Source organism: Oryza glaberrima, chromosome 6 (genome assembly GCF_000147395.1).
Source record: "Oryza glaberrima chromosome 6, OglaRS2, whole genome shotgun sequence".
Taxonomy (NCBI): domain Eukaryota; kingdom Viridiplantae; phylum Streptophyta; class Magnoliopsida; order Poales; family Poaceae; genus Oryza; species Oryza glaberrima.
Window position 1 is genome coordinate 10,706,671 of NC_068331.1, and position 24,937 is coordinate 10,731,607.

Here is a 24,937-nt window from a genome sequence, read left to right on the forward strand (position 1 = left end):
CTTATAGTATATGAGAAATTTAAAGTCAAAGATTAGTTTTGAAGACTGTGCCAAGTTTGACCATGTGTTATATTATGGAATGGAGGGAGTACATATGTGCAAGTGTAGGAGTCCTTGTGGTCTAGCTAGCCACGTACCGACGTATGTATGTATAGGAGTCCTCGCTAAACGTGGCGGCTTGTGTGGATGGAAGCGTGCCATGCTAGACTATCCCGTTGAAGAATGGTACACCGTTCTTTAATATTTCTATCTCAGCAAACCATTAATTCATCAACAGTGTGCCAACATGATGGTACTAGTTTTGCAGTTTTTATTAAATTAATAATACTTCACAAAAAAGGTCGTTCATTTTCTGGATTACTAAAGATGTAACGAGCAAATTTCTTGTTAACTAGATCTGGCTTATGCCTTTTGTTAATCTCCTTTAGTCCACTGTAATAGTACCAATTTGAGTTCCCTTTCCTTAGCTTCACGGCTTGTTTGTTGAATACTATGTGATTGTCATAACCACCATGATGATTGACATGCTCATGCCCATCTCCTGGATCGCCAAAGGTGTAATAATGTGAAAATTTCTTCTTAGCTAGGTGAACATGATCATGTCCATGTGCGAGGTTGCCATAGATTGAACGTGAAAATTTGTTCTTAGCTAGCTTCAGCTTAGGCTTTTTGTCAATCCCATTCACTTCGCTGTGTTGGTACAAATCTGAAGTTTTCTTCTTTAGCTTCATGGCTTCAAAGTTGAGTACCATGTATTTGTCATTGTGGCCATCATAGTAAACATGACGGCTAACTGCTGGGTTGTCATAAATGTAACGTGGAAATTTCTTCGTAACTAGACGAACATGATGATGTCCATCTGCTAGGTTGCCATAGATGTAGCATGAAAGTTTCTTCTTAGCCATGTTCAGCTTAGATTCTTTGTCAATCCCATTTGCTTCATTGTGTTGGTACAAATCTGAGTTTTTCCTTTTTAGCTTCTTGGCTTTGTGGTTGAGTACCATGTATTTGTCATTGCGACCATCATAGTGAACAAGGTGGTCATTTGCTAGGTTGCCATAGACGTAACGTGAAGATTTCTTCTTCACTAGATTAAGCTCAGGCTTTTGGTCAATCCCCTTCACTGCACTGAACTGGTACAAATATGAGAATTCTTTCTTTAGCTTCATGGATTCAGTATTGAATACCATGTGATTATCATTGTGGCCATCATAGTCAACACGAACATGCCTGTCTGCTGGGTTGCCATAGATGTAACGTAACAATTTCATCTTATCTAGTAGAATATGATCATGACCATGTGATGGGTTGTTATTGTTGTGACGGGAAAGTTTCTTGTTGGCTAGGTCTAGCTCAGGTTTCTTGTTAATCTGATTTGTTCCACTGTACCAGTACATATCCAAGTTTTTCATCTTTATCTTCAGAGCTTCATACTCGAATAACATGTGCTTATCACTATCGCCATCATAGTAAACACGATCATACCCGTCTGCTGGGTTATTATAGTTGTATGGTGAAAATTTCTTCTTAGCTTGGTTGTCTAGCTTGGGATTCAATTTGAGTATTGAGCTCTTCTCATCAGCCCCCTTGGCTCCACTACCTGATGTAAGAAGGAGATTCTTCTTCTGGTTGCCTGTAGATACATGCACACGATGTCACAGTTCTTGCATTCGTTGATCATTATAAACTGAACTAGGAGTTGGTTATTTTCACCACTGATTTTAACTGTAAATGAAATCTTTATTCTTATGCGACATATAATCTTCCCCAAAGGTTGCTCATTCATGTACTGTTCTTGTCAAAACATATCTGACATTTGTCAGAATTTACATGGGAATCTTCCTTATTCTAATTCTACTACCTCCAACCCAAAATATAGGGGTAGTGTGGTGTAATCAGCCTCACATTTGTTACAAATTTATAAATAGTGCCATTTTACAGTTCGCAAATTAATATACAAAGTGCAGTACCATGGCACCTTTCAATTAAATATATCACAAACAAATGATGTTTTGGGCAACAATATGATCATGCACCAAGGTATTAGTTTGATTATGAATAAATTAATAACTAGTATAAAACGTATAAAAATGAACCAAAGTATTTTGAAATTTTTTGAAGATAAAACTAGCCATACCATTTTCAAGTTGAATTGAAATATTCAAAGAGGTATTGATGGTCAAAGTATATTGATTGCATGCATTACAAACATTACCCAACTAGTAGGTATTTAAATTCTATCTTTTTTTCTAGGGACGCAATTTGAAGATCGGATATATAATTTAAAATGCATATGCAGGCAGAGGCCTGGATTTTATTTTCAATTATTAAAACAACAGTTTCAAATGTTATGCTACATTTGCACAATCAACTATAAGGCAGTAAATTTATCTGCATCTTCATATACTGTTGATAAAATTGGCAAAATTCAACACTTGCAACCCCTGTACATACGTACTTGAAACATTAGTATTTTGTACGGGATTATATATAGACACTTAATTTTAGTGGACATTTTGGACTGTCAATGTCCAAGGCATATGTTTTGGTTACAGGAGAGATTACTTACTAAAACCTCATCAACTTTGTTTGATTTGAGTTATCACCTTATAAAAAATTTAATAAAACTTGAGCAAGTGAACGGTATTATTATATTGATCAAGTATAACTATATATTGTTAACTTTCCATGTTTATAGCATTAACTTCAAATAAAATATGCATTTGGTCATGCTGGTTTTGAGTGTGATTTTGGCTGTGTTGTACCACCTTGTAATTAAATTTGTACTCCCTCTGTTCTAAAAAGAATCTAATCCTAGAATGAACATGTGTCTAGATTCATCATTAGGATTGTTTTTTTTAACAAAGCTAGGGGCCCAGCTTTTCAATTACACTAGAAAATGGTGCACCAGTTGGCGCGCTTATTAATTATAACCTGTATATAATACTTATAACTTATTTAGAATATATATTTGTTAGTTTTTGAGTTTTTCTACAATTTTCAATTTTATCTGTTTTTAAAACTCATGGAAAATAGACTGTATATATTTTCTGGTTTATTTAGAACACAATAATTTCGCACAATTGTCAGAACGGCTAGTTCAATTCTCGTAAAATTTATTTAGGATAGAGAGTTTAGTTTTCTACTAACTTATCGAAGGTTAAAATATTTCCAAATATCATAAGGAAATTTGATGTATTTTGGTAAAGAAAATCACAAATCTGAATATTCTTTTCTATCTCTAGGGGGGTATGTGTAAACATCATAATTTACCCAATAGAGTTTCATATGCACACAACATAGCAAAATTTAGTTTGATATATGCACATGAATTACATAGAAAAATTACTTGTCCAACTTATAAAAAAAATAGCCTACTTGATAATAAGTTTTATCTTAGGGCCATTTATAAACACTCCAAACCGAGGGCCTATTTGTAAATTTAAATTTTTTAGAGGAAAAAGTTCAGAAAATTGTTTTGGTAGAACCAGACATGTTTTTTTTATCCTCTGCATAATTTTTACCTGGGGTGTGTAAAAATCATAATTTACCCATTAGAGGTGCGTATGCATATCATTTAGCACAATTTTAGTTTGATATATGCACATGAATTATATAGAAAATTTTAATTTGATGCCCATTGCCTCATGCCAGAGCAAAATTTAAACTTGATAAAATTTAAACTTGATAAAATTAGTTACGAGCTACCTATCAAGCAAAAGGCACCCCTCTTGCTGTTTTATTTTCTATCCACGTTTCATTTTATTTCTCGTTTCAACGGGTGAAAACAATCTATCTATTATATTATAAAAAGATAGCTTGAAAATGATACGGTATTTGCTTTGATCGCATAGAAATTGTTACATTAATTAATATAAAAAGATAATAGTTGTATATACATAATATAATGATTGTATTTATACTAAATGTCACAAAACTACAATTATTTGGTTAAATCTAATCATGTTTTTAAAATATGTTACAAAATATATTGAACAAAAGCTAAGAATTGCAAATTTAATTCTATAATTAAAATATGTTGCACAAAACAATAATTGCAAAAATGAAGTACATGTAATCCTAGTGATATTTGCGTGTGACTTTCGTCGAGTTTGGGTAGAATCATAGTCGGTGATATTCGGTGCACTGTACTACCGTACTATGTAGGTTATTTGCTCAGTGAATCATAGTCGAAAATACTCATTATTTCTCATAGTTCTTGTTCTATGAGTGGTAGGGTGCACCATAATATTCAAAAAATGCTATCCACTTAGTATACTCATTCGTCAGAGTAGCTTGGACGTACCGTCAAGAGATAGAAGTGCTTGCTCAATCACATTGAGTTAGTGAAAAGACCACTTGGTTTGATGGTATGATTGATCTTCTACGTCCATTATAATTACGACATTGAATGTATATGTCAGATATACTTATAGATTCAACAAACTTCTAGTTCACGATAAGTCATCTTTAGTTAAAATTCGCACAAATAATTCCAATATATTTTATGCAATTCTATATATTTTACCGCAATATTAATTAAAAATAATAAAAGTATTACAAATAATCAATAATCATAAATGCCATAAATAAATTTTATAATCATGAATATATGAAATATAATTTCAGTGTATTTTGCAAATTTACAATGCCATTCAAACAAATATTCCAAATACAGAGGGCCATTTATGTATTTTCTAGAAATTTCAGGGTTTAAAACGCAAAGTTTCCAATGCAGAGGAATATGCGATTAATTTTTGGAAACCACAAGGGCCTTTTTGCAAAATCTATGGAGATTTTTTCCTTATCTTCTCTACTTTCTTTCCTTCTTCCTTATCTTTCCTTCCTTCTTCTATTTACTTTTCTTTCCCCTTCCTCCACTGATGGCGCCAGCGGGTGCAGAGGCCGGACGGGCGGCGACGGCGCGGTGGGTGCAGAGGCCGGTGAGGCACTGCGGCCGGCCGTTGGCGTCGTGGCCGGGTGACGGCGAGGAGGAGGCCGTGTGGCGGCTCTGTGCGATTTGGAGGCCGGGACGGCGTGGTGGGGCTGGCTACGGCCTTGGATGGAGGAGGCGGTGGCGGCAGCTGCGGCCGCTCGCGCGCGCGGATCCTGCAGCGGCGGCTCAGGCGCGTGGATCCGGTGGCGGCGGCTGCTCGGGTGCGCGGATACGGGTATTCCTCACGCGGATCCTGAGTCGGCGGCGGCAGCGTAGTCTCACCTCCCCACGGTGGCGGCGTGCCCTCTCACTCCCTCTCCTTCCCGTCCCTTTCCCCTCTCTTCTCTCTCGCCGGCAACTCCCACGGGCCGGATCCGGCGTAGGCGTCGGTGGCCCGGTTGCGGTGCCTTCCCCTCCACCAGATCCGGCGGCGAGAGGGGAGGCGGTGGCTGCCCGGTGGCGGGATGATTATTTAGATGTTCTTGTGTGATGTTTTAGTGAAAGATTTCTGTGATGTTTTTCAATGTTTCCTGTGATGTTGTTTGGTTTGGGATTGGGATTGATTGATGCGGGGTGGATAAGGTCGATGCATCAGCTCGATTAGGAGAGGGGAATCTGTTGTTCTTGAGGATTTTTATTCACTGTGATTTTTTTATCTACTACTGAGTCCTGACTGTTCTAGATGAGGTCCATTGGACATTTTTTTTTCACCGTTGATATGACATCAGACGGCCACGGGAGGGGTGCGCATACGTGGCCGCTTCTCCAGCCGAGAATCCCGCTGGGGCTCGAAGCGTGGTGCCACGTGGCCCAATCACTGGGCAGGGTTAGAACCGTGCAATCGTATATAGAGATATGTAGGGGCAGACCTAGGTCCAAGGCAACATGGGTCATGGCCTGGCGCGGGTTCATAATCCAATGGGTCTAGCTAGGGACAGAATAGTATGGGCCAGCTTGGGCCTTAATTAGCCTATGCCTTGTCCGCCCCTATAACTATGATGTGATCATATGGCGGTATAATAATTGTGTGTGAAATAATGGTATATATATAGAGGGAGTGAAACTTGGAACACATACATCATTACAATCAACAGGTGACGATGTCGTTGCTGTAAAATTTACTCTACAAATTATGTAAAGTAATTGTTATATAAATTGACCAACATCGGTCGAGGAGAAGAGTGATCTAATATACTCCATGCATTTATTTTTGTAAGGTTTATTTTGATTCTATAAGAAATCAAATTTTGTAGATTTTGACCAATGTAAAGTTAGGAAACTCAAAAGTATATTTAATTAATGCATAAAATTAAACTAAACCATATGCTTTATTCATACAATTAATATTGGCTTTATGAGAAATTGATGGCTAAAGTTTGATCATGAAGACATTTTATAATTACTATATGTACATTTAAAGTAGTAAGTACTACTTCAACAAAGCATAGGAGTTAAACAAACATTTATAATATGAGTGAGGATTGAGTAAAGTAAAGTAAAGTATTTCTTGTATTGTACACCACCCCCGCAATCCAAACTACGGCTCCCATCGGATGGCCTAATAAGCCAAAGAAAAAGCCAAATTTTGAATTTTCAAGCTTAATTTTGAGATTGATTTTGAGATATTTTCAACGTAGTTTCTTTTTCAACATTGGCTTTTAAGTCACAAAGAACACATTTATAAAAGTTTTACCCACAAATTTATTTTTATTTCCTAATAAGCCGTTTTGGCTTATTAGGAAATAAGCCAAACGATGGGGACCTACAAATTGCTATAAGTTGTATAGTACCACCTACACATTCGATGATTAATTATGCATCTCCTCTACTATTTTTATAAAAATAGTTGAATTTTCTTACGCCACATGTGTCCGATTTGGCCAACATTGTCTCCACGCGAAGCAATGAGAGTCTGCGTCCGATTCCTGCGTACATCGTGCAACGCCGCACGTTTGTTACCAATTTGCGTTGCCGGCATCCGATTGGCATTGATGTCTTCTCTGCGTGGCCCACTTTATTTCCTTCCATATCTCGCACGATCTACGTTGCCGAGGGAGGCGACTTGACGTGAGACGGGCCGGGCCTTCCTGCATCGACCGTGCCATGCATATAGATCGAATCCGTTTCAGTCCGGAGCAAGGGACTGCGATGGAATATATTGATGTGCAATCCTTTCGCGCATTGGCAAAAAAAAGGGACGACGATGGGATAATAAACAACAAGACTTAACTGTCTATCTGTATAGGTTTTGCATGGATGCAAAAATCATAGCAAGGGCTCCTATTTTCATCAAGCAAATAATGGCCAACTCGTCGACCGACCTCGAGCTTCCTTTCTAGAGTAGGATATACTGCATATACTTAATATGTGATATTAACATTGCTTCAACCCATTACAACGCATGAGTATTTTCTCTAGTTACTATATAACTGTATCCCACTAATTAGCTTAAATATTTTATATGTCTTTCCACAGGCTTCGTAATGATCACTAAATCATACCCGTACAATTAGATTCATCAGTAAAATCATAGCTGTTTGATTAGATCTATATGTCAATCTCTATCTATATACTATTATAAAATTGGAGATGTTTCCGTTGGAATTTTGGTACATTATCTTTGTTTGAGTTGGTTGTATGTCGCCCGTATCCAATTCGATGCGAATCTAGAATAATTACTATACACCCATATCCCATCCCAACCCAACCCTACCGGCCAACTCTATCCCGCGTGCCTCCAATCGGCGCCACGCACGACCCTCCCTTGATCGGCATCTTTTTTTCTCTCCCTTCTATTTTTATTTTTCTCATTTTTTCTCCCGATAATCCTAATACTCTCCTTCTCCTTCTAATCTCGTCTCATTTCTCTTTTTCTCTTCCAAATTTCCCTCCTCATAAATAGTTTCCTTTTGAATTTATCATTGTTTAAGGTGTGCATACGACAAGTTTCTTACTCTGCAAATGCTTTCCAACTATAGTAAAAAAAATATTAATTGAATAATAAAAATTTCAATCTTTGATCGATGAGTATAGCAAAATGCACATGCGTCAACTTATGGATTGATTTGTGAAGCTATGGAAAGACGTACATAAGTGATTCTTCGTGTGATGACACATGAAGCACGCACAACCCGGTTGAATGCTATATATGGTTTCTGACTTTGTTTTGCTATTGATTTGTTTGTTTAATTTCGGTTTGTTGTTTAAATTGATCGAGTTTTATTAATCGTGAAAATTATTTTCACCTGTTGCAATGCACATGTATTTTTGCTAGTTATTTAAATACCAGACCAGCCCGGACCAACTTCTACAAACAAATGAGTCCATCCAGACCAACAAAGTAAAATCAGCTATTGGCATGTGGCACAATATACTAGTATGCAGGGACTTAGACCATGTGCACTTTTTCCATATGAAGATGCTAGGGGGATGTGTTTGGTTGAAAGGAAATCCCTACATGGATATGACCATCCAACTTAACTATGTTTGGTTGATAGGAAGGACGAATCATGAATGAGACCGTTATAAGAGAAAATATTTCATGCAGATGCTGGATGAGCTATTTCGGAAATATTGGCCGGATGAGACCATCCACCTTTTCTAATCTTGACAATAATGATAATTAATATATTTTGTTGTTAAATAGTAATTAATTGTCAAGGTTTGTGTTGATTAGAGATAATGAGTCATTTTGTTGTTAATTTGTGTATAATATGGAGAAGTTAATGATAACTACCGCTAATATAGAATATATTATGTTATTAATAAAAACTTTCATATTTCCAGTTATTCATCCACATCAATCTAACCAAGTAAGAAACTAAATCATTCCCATCCACCTAACAAATTAAACAAAAAACTGGATCATATCCCTAAAAAATTAGATCATCATAGCTACTCAAACTTGACAATCAACCATTAATCTGGATCATAATTCCTGGTCATGGCTTATCCCTTTTGAAAATTTTGTTAATAGCTAGTCCCTAGTTACTTCTGTTAAGATTGTTCTCAGATACGTTACAATGAGCATTCACATCGATCTACTCAAACAAGTACCACCATAATACCTGGGGTTGATTGTCTCATACCATAATACCTGGGGTTGATTGTCTCATACCAAAAACTCTTATGGTTTTGTGCAACTTGAACCATAATACCCTGTATTTTATATAATTTAATATGTTTTTTTATGCAGGTGTTAAGTAATTGGTGCTAAAATCTAGCACTCTATTTTGGAAGAAAAGAAATGAGAGGAATGCATATAACCAGTAGGGATCACTATGAGGTGCTATAGCCTATAGGCTGCAGTATTTTTTAATTACTTAGCTATCTTAAGCATGGCCTATGGTTCCATCTTGGTGTTTATATCTAGCTACTACTATGCAAATATATTACCCTTTTATAGAGAGAGAATTACCAGAAGGTTGTGTCAAGAGGTTGAGTATGGCTGATGGTATTGGAGAATTGGGATGAACTGTCTTCCAGTATGCCATCACGTCAGCCGTGCGGTCTGGCACCATCATCGTCATCTTCTTTGCGCTCAACAACTTCCTCCCCTCTCCAACTCCGACCACCATCACCTGTCAACCAACCAACCAACCATCATACATCACTACTGATGCAGCCAAGATGTGTTATTTCAACAAAAGCTTTCATAGATGATTTTTTCAATTTATACACTTAAAAAAAAAACTAAAACACAACTAAACCATCCACTACAATATCACTTGTAGGCTACACGGGCCAATTTCACACCACACTGCAGGTTGCAAACAGGCATGGGTATTACGAATCTCCCCCAAAGATTCTACCATAGGATAACCCAATTCCCGCCACCTACCAGCTTGGCAAGGAACAATCTAGGCATCGTTCAACACACATGTGAACTATGAAAGTATATATAGCCTGTGATAATTTGTGACATATACACAAACATCATATCGTGTAGAGTGTGATTCAAAAAAGTAAATTATTCCTTGCAAAAAGGAAAAGAAGAAAAAATATATCGTGAGTGGGTGAAAAAGCATGGATGTAAGAGCTCAACTTAATGGAGACAACACTTACAAGAATAAATGAGAAGAGTGACAAAAGAGTACTCATTGCTTAGTCTCAGATAATTTTAGCATTGGCTGCTTATAGTTCTTGCTCAATTTGGTCAGGACTAGCACAAGAGGTATTTATAGGCTAGCATCGCTATCACGATCACGTACAATCATCTGCTAAAAAACAAAGAAATTGAGAAATGGTGGCAGGATCTAAAAATTAATTCTGAATTAATTTTCCATGCTGGGGCGCACATGCTTTTTTTACACTGTATATGTATTAAATTCAAATAAAGGAATACCCTGTGAAAACAGTGTAAATCCACTGCAAACTTTAAAAGGTATTACCAAAGTAACTTTTCATAACGTCTATTTATCTTATTATATAAAATTTTACAATGGCGAAAGATATAAAATCATCAATTTAAAGTAGTATGTCTAGAAAACTACATGAAATTTAGTAAATTTACACTGTATAAATGTAATACATACATTGTAAAAAAGATGGAAATTCAAAAATGATCAATCAATTGAACATCTAATCTATACCTTCTATAAAACTACAATCCACTAATCACATAAAGCTCAAAATGCAAGCATAACAGTTATTAGTTAACATACAAGTAGATCACACATCAACCCACTAAGCACTAAAAGATCAACATGCATAGTAAATACTAAAACTTAAATGTAACTACATACATTACCTATAAATTATTATTTTTTAAAGCTCAACATATAAAAATGTTAATTCATTATTACTCATATCAGTTCCACAATATTTATATCTAAATTCATTCATCATTTCAACATCATTTAATACATATTCATTCATATATCCTGTAGCAAAGCGCGGGGTGTCACTTAGTAACTGCTATACAACAATCACTAGTATTCTCGATTGACAACCTCCTCAATCCAAGCTTCCATCTCGTGGTGCTTGGTCACGCAGTTCATACGAGTGGACGAAAGTGAGTTTTACTATGAACTTAAGGATACTGTGAACGATCTCCTTTCGGAAATCACTCCTGTTGAGAGGCCCTCCTCCTTCCTTTTTTCTGAATATGGAAGAGAGGCAGAAGAGAAATCCAGAGATAGCTCAACTTTTTCATGGAAAAGTGGGGGATCGAATGCAAGATTGAGTCCCAGCTGGATGGAATGGAAAAACTAGAAAGATCATAAGAAACCGAGCTCAAAGTGAATCGCAAGAGAACCCCCCATCCCTTAGAAGGATTTGAAGCTGTTTAGACACTCATAGACAAGTAAAATCCAATTCAGGTTCCTCGAGAAGTGAAGTGAACGAGCAAGGTAAAACACAATCAAGTTAGGAAAAGAGTCTTTCATGCCAAGGTGAACATAGATAGGTAGAGTTAGTTTATTTTTCTTAATTACCAGAGAGAAGACTTACATGCCTGTTTGACTCCGCATATATACCCCCATTAAAAAGAGCTCTGCATATAGATATTCGATGACATGTAAATCAACCATTTTTTCCTTTTTGATAATCCTACGGTCTGCTCTTTTCCCTAGGGTGCTGGATATGTTCTTCATTGCTTCCGACAGCAATATTTCAACCTGAGCGGCTTTTCCTTTATATATGTAGGTATTGCAATGAAACATTTGTTCCTAGTAAAATCCCTAATCTAATCTTGCTAGTTAGATCTAGAGACAATGATGAAATTCGTACCACTTAATGTGTTGCTATGAAGACCAGAGGAGCTGTTAAGTTACTCTAGTTAATTTGGCCACAGCCTAATTTGCCATTAGTGTCACATTCACAAACTGCTGATCACAACTGTACTAAATTTTGGCGACTGTCTGGGCATATAACATACAGACAAGTGGTGTAATAAAATGTTTGGCTTGATTCAGTTGTAAAATTGAACCAAACAATAAATTGTGCAGCTAACCAACAAACAAGCCCCTCAAGCTTCAACATCATTTTGTTAGGTAGCAGTTATGTTTCGTTTGGATGGTCTCTTGTGTGTTCTGTTTGGAGGAGTTTTTGGCAGCTGTAGTTTTCTTGAAGTCAAAAGCTTGTCTAAACAATATAGCTTTTCATCCAGATTCTTAGAAGATGTAGTTATAGAATTCAGAAAATAAACTAGATTCTCACCGGCTGAATTTCTACTAATAGCTTCATAGAATCTAAAGCTACCTAAACATGCCCTTAGATGATGCCACCAGTGGGAGCTATTCTATTATCCTTTTTAGCTAGATGTGCCATGACTATGGGTTTGTTTAGCCAATCTTAAGGTTTTAGCTAGACGATGAAATCTGTTTGTTGAATAATTTTCTATGTAGTATGTTTGTTTCTTATTTTGAAAGAAATGTATGGCATGGTTCCTATAACTTTAAATTTTTAATGTATAATGTCATTGACTTTTGGAGATATGTTTGACTATTCATCTTATATTAAAAAATAACTAATTAGCAAGTGTGAAGAAAATATAAGTTGTGCTTAAAGTAGCTTTAGTAATAAACAAACCACAGTAAATTAAATGATAGCTACGTAATCCTTTTAGTAAGAAGAATTTGATCAAATGTATTCTCAAGTATAGAAGCATCATATATTAAAAACGTACAGGAGGAATTATAGCACCCGAGGGAGAAAAAGAGGGAGCGAAGGGCTTCCAGCAGTTCAATGGGATTGTAAATACTTTTGGTTTTTTCCTCCTTTCAATTAAATCTTCTGCCGTCGTTTCTGCTTAAAAAAAAAAGGGCTTCCAGCTGAGTTTCATGACAGCGCCATTAATTGATTGTTAGCCCGATAGAGGCTCCACGACAACTCCCAACTAATATCATGAACATTTATGCATACATGATCTGACGATCGGTATGTGCTACTGACTTGGAAGGTATAGAAGGTTTGGTATGGATCGACCATTAATAACACGTTGGCCATATTATTAATTAGTTGATGACCCCAACGGTATCTAAAATTTAAAGTGTGACTTTCAAATACAGGAAGTTAGCTAGATGGCATGTATGCCATTAAAATTCTGTTTGTCACTCCCCTTTAAAAGAAATTGTTTGTCACAAATAGACAGTTCCTATTTCGAACTAACACACAAATATGCAACTGGGTGACAAATGTGCCCCTACTTTCGTCTGTTCAAATGATCTGGGTTTGAACAATGATTTTTGTTGGTGTACTTAACCGGGAAAACATCCTCTCAAAATAAGAAGAATATTGTTGGGAGGAAGGTGTAGTATAGTCTATTCATGATATTTTACTAGAATTAATTTTACGATCCATCTATTTTACTAGAAATTAATTTACTCACATTGTTTAATTGAAAAGACATTATCCAATATAATGTTTTGAAATAGCTTAAAATTTATCCAAGCAAATATATATGGACAAAAGGGTCCAGTTTGAGTTTTAGCAAATGTATTTTGAAGCGTATTTTGACTTGTGTTTAGGGTAGGACACATGCCTCGGGAGATTTGTCATCCAATGGACAATGACACATTCTCCCTGGGTTTGGAATAATAAGCATGACATACTTGTGCCAAGTGAATTTTTAGAGGCTTATTTAGGATCGAGAGATGTTCCTTTGAAATCTTTTTTTTTCTTATAACCTGAGGAGATCCAAGGTGACAAGTCGGCCACCGAATACTGTCGCCACTTCCGGAGCATGGATGATGCGATGGCCGACCTCGGCGAACCTATCACCGAGTGCACGCTAGTCCTCGCACTTTCACGAGGTTTGAATAAAAAGTACAATAATCTGCAAACTGTATTGCCCTTATAGCGTCGCTTCCCCACCTTCCTCGAGGCATGCTCTCAGCTCCTTCTTGCAGAAATCAACAAGGGACAACAGACCACCAGAACCGCCATTGCCTTCGTCGCCTCCACCAACAACGGTTCCGGTGGAGCTGGGTCTGTCGTCACTGCTGCATCCAGCACCACCAACTCCACCTCCGGGAACGGTGGCAACAACTGCAATCACTGCCATGGGTGTGGCAATGGCGATGGCGGCAACGGTGGCACTGCTCAGGCCTCCAAACAAGGTGGCGGCGGCATCCAAGCCACCCACTCAGGCCAACAGGCTGCGAGAGAGTGGCAACTAGGCCCAACACCAAGTCACGCCGTAGCACACCCCTTACAATCCCTGTGCCGATACCATTCAAATATCAGGCCACACTTTCAGCATGCTGGGCCAGGTGTTGGCGGTCCTTCAATACCAAATGAAACACCGGACGTAGTGGTAGGGTTTGTTACTAACCAATTCCACAAGTGTTGGTAAATATTTGTATGTAGTTGATTATGGATGAAAGTACACCTGCTGTGTAATGAAATTGTCCTCCAAGCGTCAGAACACTGTCTCCTACTCCAGCACTAAAGCTGAGTATAGAGCATTTGCAATGTTGTTGTTGGAACATGCTGGCTTCACCAACTTTTGCACGAGCTGCATTCACATCCCACTTGAACCACTTTGGTCTATTGTGACAACATCACTGCAGTTCAGCACCAGCACATCAAGCACGTCGAGATTGATCTCCATTTTGTCTATGGTTGTGTAACTGCTCGCACTATTCAAGTTCTACATGTGCGAACTACATCCCAGTATGCTGACATATTCACAAAAGGGTTGCCGACTGATGTCTTCTTTGAGTTTCGGTCTAGTCTCAATGTCCAGCCTGTTGACGTTGCGATTGCCGGGGGTGTTAGCATATCTCATGTATATCGCATGTTTTCTTTCTTTTGGCCAGTCCTCCTAATATCCCTCCTCCCAGACATATTTCTATAAACTGGTTGAGTAGGATAAGGATGATTATGTGCCTATATGTACTCGGCGTTGTGATCAATCGATATTGTGTTGAGTCCATCAATCTAAGAGTCTGTTGGGCCACTCCTCTCAGGCTCTCACGATGCCTGCGCCTGCACACGCTCTTGCACTTGACGTGGCCGATCTCACATCAGTCATAGAACACCAATCTCTATCTGCAACTCTGTGTCTCCATTTTCTCATCCTGGATCCAATGGGTGGCGGTGAGAACATTGGGGATACTATGGAATAAGTTCACCGGAGGTCCCTCAATTTAACAGCAAGATTTTTTGAGGTCTTTTAACCACAAAATTAGAAATGTGCACCCCTAAACTTACATAAACCATGCACACAAGGTCCTATGACAATATATGTGGGTGGTTTCGCTGACGTGGCATCCTAGTAAGCAAAAATAAATAAATAAAGTACGTGGGGCCCACATGTAAGAGAGAAAACGATATGGGCCCACATCCCTTGTTTCTTCCCCTTTCTTCTCTTCTCTCGTCTTCTTCGATGGGCCGAGATGCGCGGGGCGACGGCTGGCGAGAGCAGCCGCGGCGGCGGCGGCGGCAGGCGAAGAAGGCAGGCGCGGTGGTGGCAGGCGAACGCGGTGGCGGTGGGCGAGAGCGGCGGCAGCGGCGGGCTAAGCAGGCAGGGGCGGCCGGCGAAGCAGGCAAGGGCGGCAGGGGAGAGCGGCGGCGGCCGCGCGTGCCCACCGTGGTCCTCCGTGTCCGCCTCGTCGTCCTCTGTGGTTGCGCCGCCGGCCGCGTCGTTGAGGCGGCTGCTCGTCGCGGTGGTCTTGTTCACGTGGCCGAGCAGCGCGGACGGCGGGCGGAGGAGGGGGCCGCAACGGCGGAGGTGGCCGAAGGAGGAGCGTGGCGGCGGTGGGCGAGCTCCGCGGGCCTACACCGCCAGCCGAGCCGTCATCGTCCTCGTCGTCGGCCGAGCCATCCTCATCCGCGCCGAGCGCCGCGCACCGCTGGTTCCCCCTGCCAACTACACCCTCTCCGCGTCCCCGTCCGCATCCTCGCGCTCTCCGTCTCCGACCCCGACGTCCCGCTCAGCCCCGCCGTCGACGAGTCCTACACGCTCTCCGTCGACAAGTCCTACACGCTCTCCCCGCCGTGCTCGTCCGCTCGCCCACCGTCGTGCTCGTTCGCTCTGCCCGCCGCCGTGCTCGTCCGCTCGCTCGCAGGCCGCGCTCGCCTGCTGCCGCTCGGCTGCCGCGCGGACCCGCCGCCGCGCTCGCTCGCTGCCCGCCCATCGCTGCTCCGCCCTCTCCGCCGCCAGCGTCTACGCGGTCGCTTCTTGCCGCTGCCGGCGGCAACGGCACTCCCGGAGTCCATGGAGCTCGGCGACGACGCGTTGAGCGAGCTGCAGGCGGCCGAGCTCGCGTCTTTGCTGCTGCTGCTGCAGGTGCAACTATTGCTCTCCTGGGTTAGCAGTTGCTCTTGCTCCATCTGTGTGACGAGCTAGCGCGCGACGACCACCAAGATTGCTTGCTAGTGGACCGCCGGCCTCACTCAGTGAAGAAGAAGAAGAGAAAGAGGAGAGATAAAAGAGAAGAGAAGGAGAAGAAAAGCAAAGAAAAAAAAAAGTGCTATTGACATGTGGGCCCCATGTACTTTTTTAATTTTTTTTCTGACTAGGATGCCACGTCAGCGAAACCACCCACATATACTGCCATGGGACCTTCTTTGAACGGTTTGTGTGAGTTTGGTACACATTTCTGGTTTTGTGGTTAAGGGATCTCAGCAAATCTCGCTGTTAAGTTGAGGGACCTCCGATGAACTTATTCCGGATATTATCGACAGGAGCAGTGTGGAGCCAAATCCGCCGCTGTTGCTGATTGCTACTCCATCAAGGGCTCGAGCTGTGTGGATCAGGCCGCTTCCGCCGCTTGGCCCACTCCACTAGCTTGCCTACACCCTAACACAGCAAGGGGTGGGCACATGGCTACGGTGTAGGTGCCCCCACCTAGGTGAACCCTCACTTTACAGTGTAGATTGCAACAACAACATGTAAATTACAACAACGATTCTTCTGTTAACTATTTCGACGAACCTGCAGTTTAATCTGAAAATTTAGGCAAAATGTGACCATTGCAGTCTTTCTCTTCTTTCTCAAACACACTATTCCAGTCTTTTGGAATGACCCTAAAGCTGATCAGTTAATTGTGAAGGAACCCTCTACTTCGCAGAAGCAGAAATGATATTTGGCATATACTTTGCAGAAACAGAAACACAACTTGGCGGTGGCTGGTTTATTTAGAAATCTCTGCTTGGTTTTGATGGCAAGCATGGTAATTTCAGAATTCTCCAATTCTTGTTGACAAAAAAATTCTGCTGGTTGAACATGGTGTGATAGTGATTTGAGACATTAATCAATGATGGATTATCTGCTTGCCTGTTCTTTCTGTTACATGAGTTGTGGGGTGTTTTTCTGTTAAATTAATCTAGGTTGCTCTCTTGATCTGATCTAGATAGATCCTGAGCAAAGGTTGCAATTAGGAAAACAAAAAGAAAAGGTGAGAGAGGGTGCTAGTTGAAGTTATTGAATGGCTTAGTATACCTGTTGACTGTAGATCAGTCAATTTTAGTTCAAATGTTTATTGATTTTGTCATGTATACTGTACTATGATTTGTGAAGAACAAGAAGAATTTGTATTTGGTCTACTTAATTGATCTAAATTATGTAGAACTTCATGATTTTCTTCAGTGGAAAACATTTCTAAAAAACTGCCAATTGTAGCTTTTTTTCATTTTTCTTTGTATCCCCATAAAGAACTACCATAACTTTTTTTTTTACCTTGCGCGAAATGACATATGCAATTTTTTAACAAAGAAGCAGTCTTATATCATGCGTGTGAGGCCATATATCAACATTTTCTTCAGTGCAACAGTCTTTTCTATTCTAATCTGCTACTAGAAAATCATGTGCCTCACATTTTACAGGATCTTTGATGATATGAATGCTTAAGGATGCTATTTTGAATTGCTGGTTTTCTCAGCAAGCAAAAGTTGCATGGTTTTGTCTGATCATTTTTTATTACTTCACAATGATGATAGATAGGATATTGTATTGTGTTGTCTGATTTGGACATTCTTGAACTGCAGCCCTATAAACTTATATTTTTCATATTGTCCTTACAAATAATGAGATCTTCTCATCAAATGTTTCTAGACAAACATTGCTTACTACAGGGGAATCTCTGTGCTCTTTATCCAATCTGCAGAGATGAGGGTACCAGGGAGTTGTACAAGGTTCTTGGTGCCACTTACATATTGTTATATGTTATACTATTTAATGAATGTCTAAAACACAAGGAATAGGTCCCCCATCATAGCAATAAGCTTCTGCTTTATGTTAAAAAAAAACGATTCTATGTGTGAAGCTTTGTGATCTCATAGGCAACTAGAGAGGTAAAAGCACATGGTAAACCTAGGTTCCACTGGTGGAGAAATGCTCTTTACTCCCAGTTTAGAACCCTTTATAGTCCCGATTTTTTAACCGGGACTACGAATCTGGGACTAAAGATCGCTATCTTTAGTTCCGGTTCAAATAACCAGGACTAAGGATCAATCTTTAGTCTCAGTTAATAACACCAACCGGGAGTAAAGAGGGGAATCTTTAGTCCCAGGGGTAGCGGCAGTCCCTCGAGGTCCCTTTTCTTTCTTTTTTTTCATTATTAATTTGCTAATGGCTAGAGTTAATCCCTGTATTTTCTCCCAAATCGAGTGGGATGCACATCCCCAAATCAACATCCTAAATATTAAGTTACTTATACACACAGAACAAATACATCACAAATCCTATATACAGATCAAATACATCACAAATCCTAAAAACTACAGACAAATTAAATACATCACAGATTATACAAGATTATACATCTCAGATCCATGCGATGTAATGAATCACAAATTCTAAAAAAAAAAACATCCAGTGAAACACAAATTATAAAAAAAAAAGCAAATGAGCCGGCCGCTGCCTGCCGCCGCCGGCCACCGGCCGCCGCTCGCCTGCCCGCACGCGGCCATGCCGCCGCCCGCCGCCCCGCGCCCGGCCGTGCTGCCGCCGCCCACCGCCCGCCTCCCCACCGCCGCCGGCCTCCTGCCCGCCGCCGCCTCCCCGCGTGTGGCCGTGGCACCCGCCGCCCGCCTACCCCGCGCGGCCGCGCCGCCGCCGGCCGGTTGATGGGAGGGAGTAGAGGGGAGGAGGAGGAAGGGCCGACTGATGGGAGGGAGTAGAGGGGAGGAGGAGGGAGGGGAGGAGGGGGGGGGGGGGAAGGAAGGGGATTGGATCTGAGAAAAGGAAGAGAGGGGATGATCTAATCTTATCTAAATATCTATCTGGGACTTAAACTGATTAGATGTGGGAGAGAAATATTTACTCCCGGTTGATAACTCCAACCGAGACTAAAGATAGATTTTTAGTCCCGGTTGGTACTACCAACCGGGACTAAAGATCAATGATCTTTAGTCCCGGTTGGCAGCCCCCTGACATACCTCTGACAGGATGAACCAGGACTAAATTTTTTTAACCGGAACTAAAAAATCGTTTTTAGTCCCGGTTTTTAATGAAACCGGGACTATTGTGGAATTTGGTCGACCGACCAAAGATGGTTTCTCCACCAGTGTTCTTATACATTTTCTTAACATTGATTTTTATTTTAACTGCATTTTAAGTTGATCTTAAAATCGGACCATATTATTTACTTACTCTGAATAGCTTATTTTCTGGATGTTCTTCAGGAATTTGGATGCAACTGCACTAGGAATTCATCTGGATTTTTTTGGTTGGTTGTGATTACTGCAGCAAAACATCTCAAGAGGATAAACCTTCACTGTCATTGAAATAAAAAATACACTTATTAATTGAATAATGTATTTTTAATCCATTCTGAACAGTGCAGAACTTTCTGAATTATCTATCGGTGTTTAGCGGTTGATTGTTGTTTTATTGAGGGGTATTATTAAATATCAAAGTAGATAGATGCAGATAAAGAATCAAGTTTTATGACTTGGTTTTAGTTATACATATTTTTCTTCAAAGTGCAAAAATAAAAATTGTACTCCCTCCGTCCCATGATATAAGGGATTTTGAGTTTTTACTTACACCGTTTGACCACTCGTCTTATTTAAAAAAATTGTGATGGTGACTCATACATATATTGTCATTACTAAATATCACCATAGCATTAGCATGGGCACAATAATGTTTTATAGTCAATTAATGACTTGTTTCTTTTTAGTATCGCTAAGCAGCTCACCTAAAAAAGTTAGAACAAAACCATACACAGGGGCCAAAAAAAGCAGGGTGAGTGGCGGCCAAGGATCAAAGTGTCAAGGGGGCATTTGCCCCCACTCACTGCAAAATTGAGTGGTGTTGATGAAAAACACAAGGCCTGGGAGATCTGCTTAACTCCAGTGCAGGTTCAAAACTCGCCTTCGGGTATGCTAGCGTGCCATACCAAATTTGGTCGTTAACAAGTGGGGGCAAAGGTCCCCACTCGTAATACTCTAGATCTGCCCATGACCATACATCCCTGGCTCCCTGCCAAATCTAACAAAAAGGCTGCTAGGTTGTGGCCATGTAGTTGGTCGGCTTGTAGTAGACTTGTGACGTACAAGTGTAAAGAAAAATCTATGCACTCCATCGTTATAAAAGGAAACGCTCTCTCACTCCCTTCTCATCACTTCGCTCACTCACTCTCACTCATTTCCTCCCATTAGTCTTCCCACTCACGTCTCACTCCTCTCACTCACTTCTCACTCGAATGAGTTAGCAGCCACCCTGTTGTGGGCACGCATCCTAAGGGGCTGCCAAGGCAGCCAGGGCGGGAAGGGTAGTCGGGGTCAGCTAGGATGAAAAGGAGAACCAGGCGGCGACGGCGGCTTGAGCGTACACGGTGGCGCAAGCGGCGACGGTGGTGGTCTAGGTTACCATGGCGCTAGAGGAGGATGAGGACAAGATAGCAGAAATGGTGGCCGCGGGTCAACGGCAGTGGGCGCATAAGGTCTAGGGCGAGGTGGTAAGCCAGGATGCGGTTATGATCGTTAGGTAGGTTTAGTCATTCTTTTTACAACTTGCCTCGATCCTTACTACAAATGGCAGATTCATGCAAGAAAGAGTGTAGCTAATAGGTGGAGGATAACTAGTGCAGGTGAAGACAAACATGCTCAGTGCGGAATTATCTGGCAAGTACTTGCAGCTAACTTCAAGGTTTATTGGTAACAGGTTACAGACATTTGTCCAAGCTGAGCCAATCTTGTGTCCTGTAGGTATTGTCGAGGCAGTTGAGCAAATATGTCACTATCGACATACGTACAACAAAGCTTGGTGTGTTTAGCAAGTTGCTATGAAGGTTGTTTGGGGAGATTGGGACGAGGCATATGAATGCCATGAAAGAAAAAAAAACCCAAACATGCATTTTCGTGTTGAGGCTCACCCTGAGAAGTCAAGAATTGTGGAAGGAGTGCATAGTTGTGTATTTGGCCGTGCGTCATGATATTCGGGCAGTCAGTGGAGGCATTCAAGCACTTGAGATCGGTGTTAGCAATTGATGGGACCTTCTTGACCGGTAAATTTAGGGGTGTATTGCTCACAAAAATAGGGACATTGTCTGATCGGCCATAATAGAGAAGTGTGTATAATATCTGATAAGCACCTAGGCATATTGAACTCCATCAACAACGAGATACTAGGGCATCAACCCATTCACCATAGATGGTGCACGAGGCACCTATGCACTAACTTCTATATCGCTGGAGCTACCCAGGATCAGATGAATGACCTCGAGCGCATATGTCAAATAAACAAGAAAGTTGTGTTCCTATGTGCGGTGAAGTGCCCCATGGGTTTGGTTGGAAAGTGATCAAAGAAGTGGCTAGAGGACAATGTGCTACTTAAGGTTAAATGGGCCAGATCATTTGATACCGATGGACGTCTATACAACTTCATGGCTAGCAATATGGTCGAGAGTTTCTACAATGTCTTGAGAGGCATTCGAAAATTCTTTTTATGTCAAAAGGAGAATGTGTAATAACTTTTTTATACCAAGAGCACGAGATGAGTTGCACAAGAAAGGGGGGTGGGTGGGGTAGGAAAGAAAATTCTTGACATTGAAAATAGAGGAGGAGCGAGGGAGGGGGGAATGAGTGAAGAGTCTAGTGGAGACAACAAATGTTGATAAATATGGGTGTAATTATTTTTACATCAAGATGAGGGGCTGTGAGGCGCACTATTAAGTAGCGCACTGTTTAGCGCATATTAGTTTGTTTTTTTTACTTTACGCATGCATGACCTATTTAGTTTTATATTTACATCAGATTTTCTTTCATATGACCGATGAAAGGTCTGAGAGTTTTATAAAAAATTAACAGCACCATACATTTAAAAGCAAGAAGTAATTTTTTTATTAGATAAGGATATTTTTTACCTGGCCTCTACATCCAACCAAATATATAAATATATATATATATATATATATATATTATATGTGTGTGTGTATATATATGTATATATATATGTGTGTGTATATATATATGTATATATGTATATATATATGCAGCTATTTAAATTGGGAGCTTAGCCATACGAACAACCAAATCTAAAATTCACTCCTATGGAGATAATTTGAAGGATCTTAGGGTGCTAGGAATAATTAAATGTGCAACCACTATATCTTCCATTCACTGAAGTACATTCTTGTCACATCACATCTTATTCTCACGTTAAGCTCGCACTCTTAGTATGATTTCACGTGTTTCTCGCAGGCGTGGTTATTTGTCACATCAAGTTCCAGATCTCATTCAAATGCATTTCGCTACTAGGTAATTAAGTTAATAATTACATTTGTTAGAAGTGTATATCACAATAATAAAATGCAAACGCATTTCCAATATTGCTGATTAAATAACACTTATTCTAAAAGAAAGTAATATAAGAAAGAACATCTCCAAACGATTCTAATGAGGATTGAGCTGGATAGCGGGGATAACAGGTACTCCCTCCGTCCCATAATATAAGAGATTTTGAGTTTTTGTGTACAACGTTTGACCACTCGTCTTATTCAAAATTTTTTGAAATTATTATTTATTTTATTTGTGACTTACTTTATTATCTACCGTACTTTAAGCATAACTTTTCGTTTTTTATATTTGCAAAAAAAATGAATAAGACGAGTAGTCAAACGTTGCAATCAAAAACTCAAAATCCCTTATACTTTGGGACAGAGGGAGTAAAAATGAAGGGAGCTAGGAGAGCGATGGATATATGCCTTCCTAGCTAGTTCCACACCCCTCTTAGCTACGGACCTAAAAATAACAACAACAACATAATAACAGAACACATAAAAAATGGATTATAAAAAATGGATTAGTATGATTTTTTAAAGTAATTTTCCTATAGACTTTTTTAGAAAAAAAATACTGTTTAATAGTTTGTGAAGCGTGTGCGCGAAAAACAAGTTAGAAAAGGTTGGGACATTCACATAAAAACTCAGCCTAATTAAGCTGGTGTTTATGTCACTTTTAGGTCCGTATGTTTTGATACACCATGAACAGTAGTGCTCCCCCTCTCACATCGTAAAAAGCAGTGCTCCCTCGTAATAATTCAGTGAAATGCAAATCAGTACTATGTTGTGTTCTTAAATAATGTAGAATAAAAATAAAAATATACTACCGTTGTTCCAAAATATACCATTATAAGATGGATACATGTATTAAGAAAATGAAAGTGATTAAAAACATGTTGTGATTGGTTGAGAAGAAAAAAGGAAAAAATTAAAGGGAACATAGTTGTAATTTGTTGAAAAAATATATTAAAAAATTAGCTTTATTTTGGTACAAGTTAAGTACATATCTGGGTTAGAAGCAGTGAGAAAGAAGTGAGAGGATTCATTCGATCATTCGTCGCCAGCTACGAAAAATCTACAAGGACAGCAACAAACAGATGGATGTTTCGTCGCCATCGCATGCGGAGCGCGCGGTGAGCCCTGCCTGCCGAATCCACGAGATATCATATCAACCCTGCAGCACTAGCTGCCACTCCGTTTGGTGCAGCGTCCATAACCAAATCTAGAAATAATTGCCATTTCCAATTAAATAATTGCACGTGCACTGCATGTCTGGTTAATAATTAAATAATCTTCGAAAGTTTTGACAAACTTGACCCGGTCCATTGTCGAGATAAGCTCTTTAAATTAAGGGTCAATTTTTCAAATTTTCGCGGAAGTAATCCCTAGCTAACTAGCTAGCTGACCAATTACCATTGTTTCTTTAATATATGACTTATTTGGTTTTTCAAATTTATTTGACTATTCGCTGAAATATTCATGCAAAGAAATCACAAACACGGTAGACATGCTTAAAGTACTTTTGATTATTAGTATTTTTTAAATTTACTTAACAAATTAACTAATAAATAGGAAAAAATTCTATATGTCCCAAAAACATTGGATAGAAGTTCATTGAACACCCTAAACTTTAAAATTGAACATCCAACCACCAAACATTGTCATACCATTCATATATTACAGACATTGGTTTTTTATATTTTAAAGTTTAAACGAGGGGTTTTGACAAAAATAATATAACATATGCTTACATAAAATCCATCATCCGTTATTAGTTTGTACAGTAATGTTATATTAAGTTCGCACTCATCCCTTCTTTCTATAAAGCTAATGCCCACTAAACACCTAGAGCTCAACATGTAAGTGTTGTATTTATTAGCACTCCTAAAACCTACATGCAAGCATGCCACATCAACCCATTAAGCACACAAATCTCAATATGCAAGCATATAGTAATTATATCTACAATTTATTTCATTCTAAAACTAAACATACACATGCTAAACCATCATTCTCAAATCATTTTCATATTATTTCAATCCAAATCATTTCATTAATTCTCCAATATCTAATATATATCCCGTGGCAAAGCGTGGGATATCTTTTAGTTTATATAGGAGTACAAGTGAAAGAAATAAGGGGGTAAAGAAGAGAATCATGTGAAGATTTAACATATACATCCAAGACATATGTCACATATTCAAACTCATCCATTGTATATACAAATTATATAGTAATCATTTTTTTAAACCATCATATGGGCTGCATAGATGGTATTATAAACTACATAGGATTAAACGTCTGGTTTTAAAGTTTAGGGTGTTAG

At 39.6% G+C, this 24,937-nt stretch overlaps 1 protein-coding gene across 1 annotated transcript; it reads right to left on the minus strand.

Moving 5' to 3' along the window:
- Window positions 1-304: 304 nt before the first annotated feature.
- Window positions 305-10,075, minus strand: LOC127775721 (uncharacterized). Its single transcript, XM_052302010.1, has 3 exons — window positions 10,001-10,075; window positions 9,354-9,516; window positions 305-1,633 (listed from the first exon to the last, which is right to left on the minus strand). Exons 1-3 carry the CDS (start codon window positions 10,034-10,036, stop codon window positions 330-332), a joined length of 1,503 nt encoding a protein of 500 aa, XP_052157970.1. The 5' UTR covers window positions 10,037-10,075; the 3' UTR covers window positions 305-329.
- Between the last annotated feature and the right edge of the window lie 14,862 nt (window positions 10,076-24,937).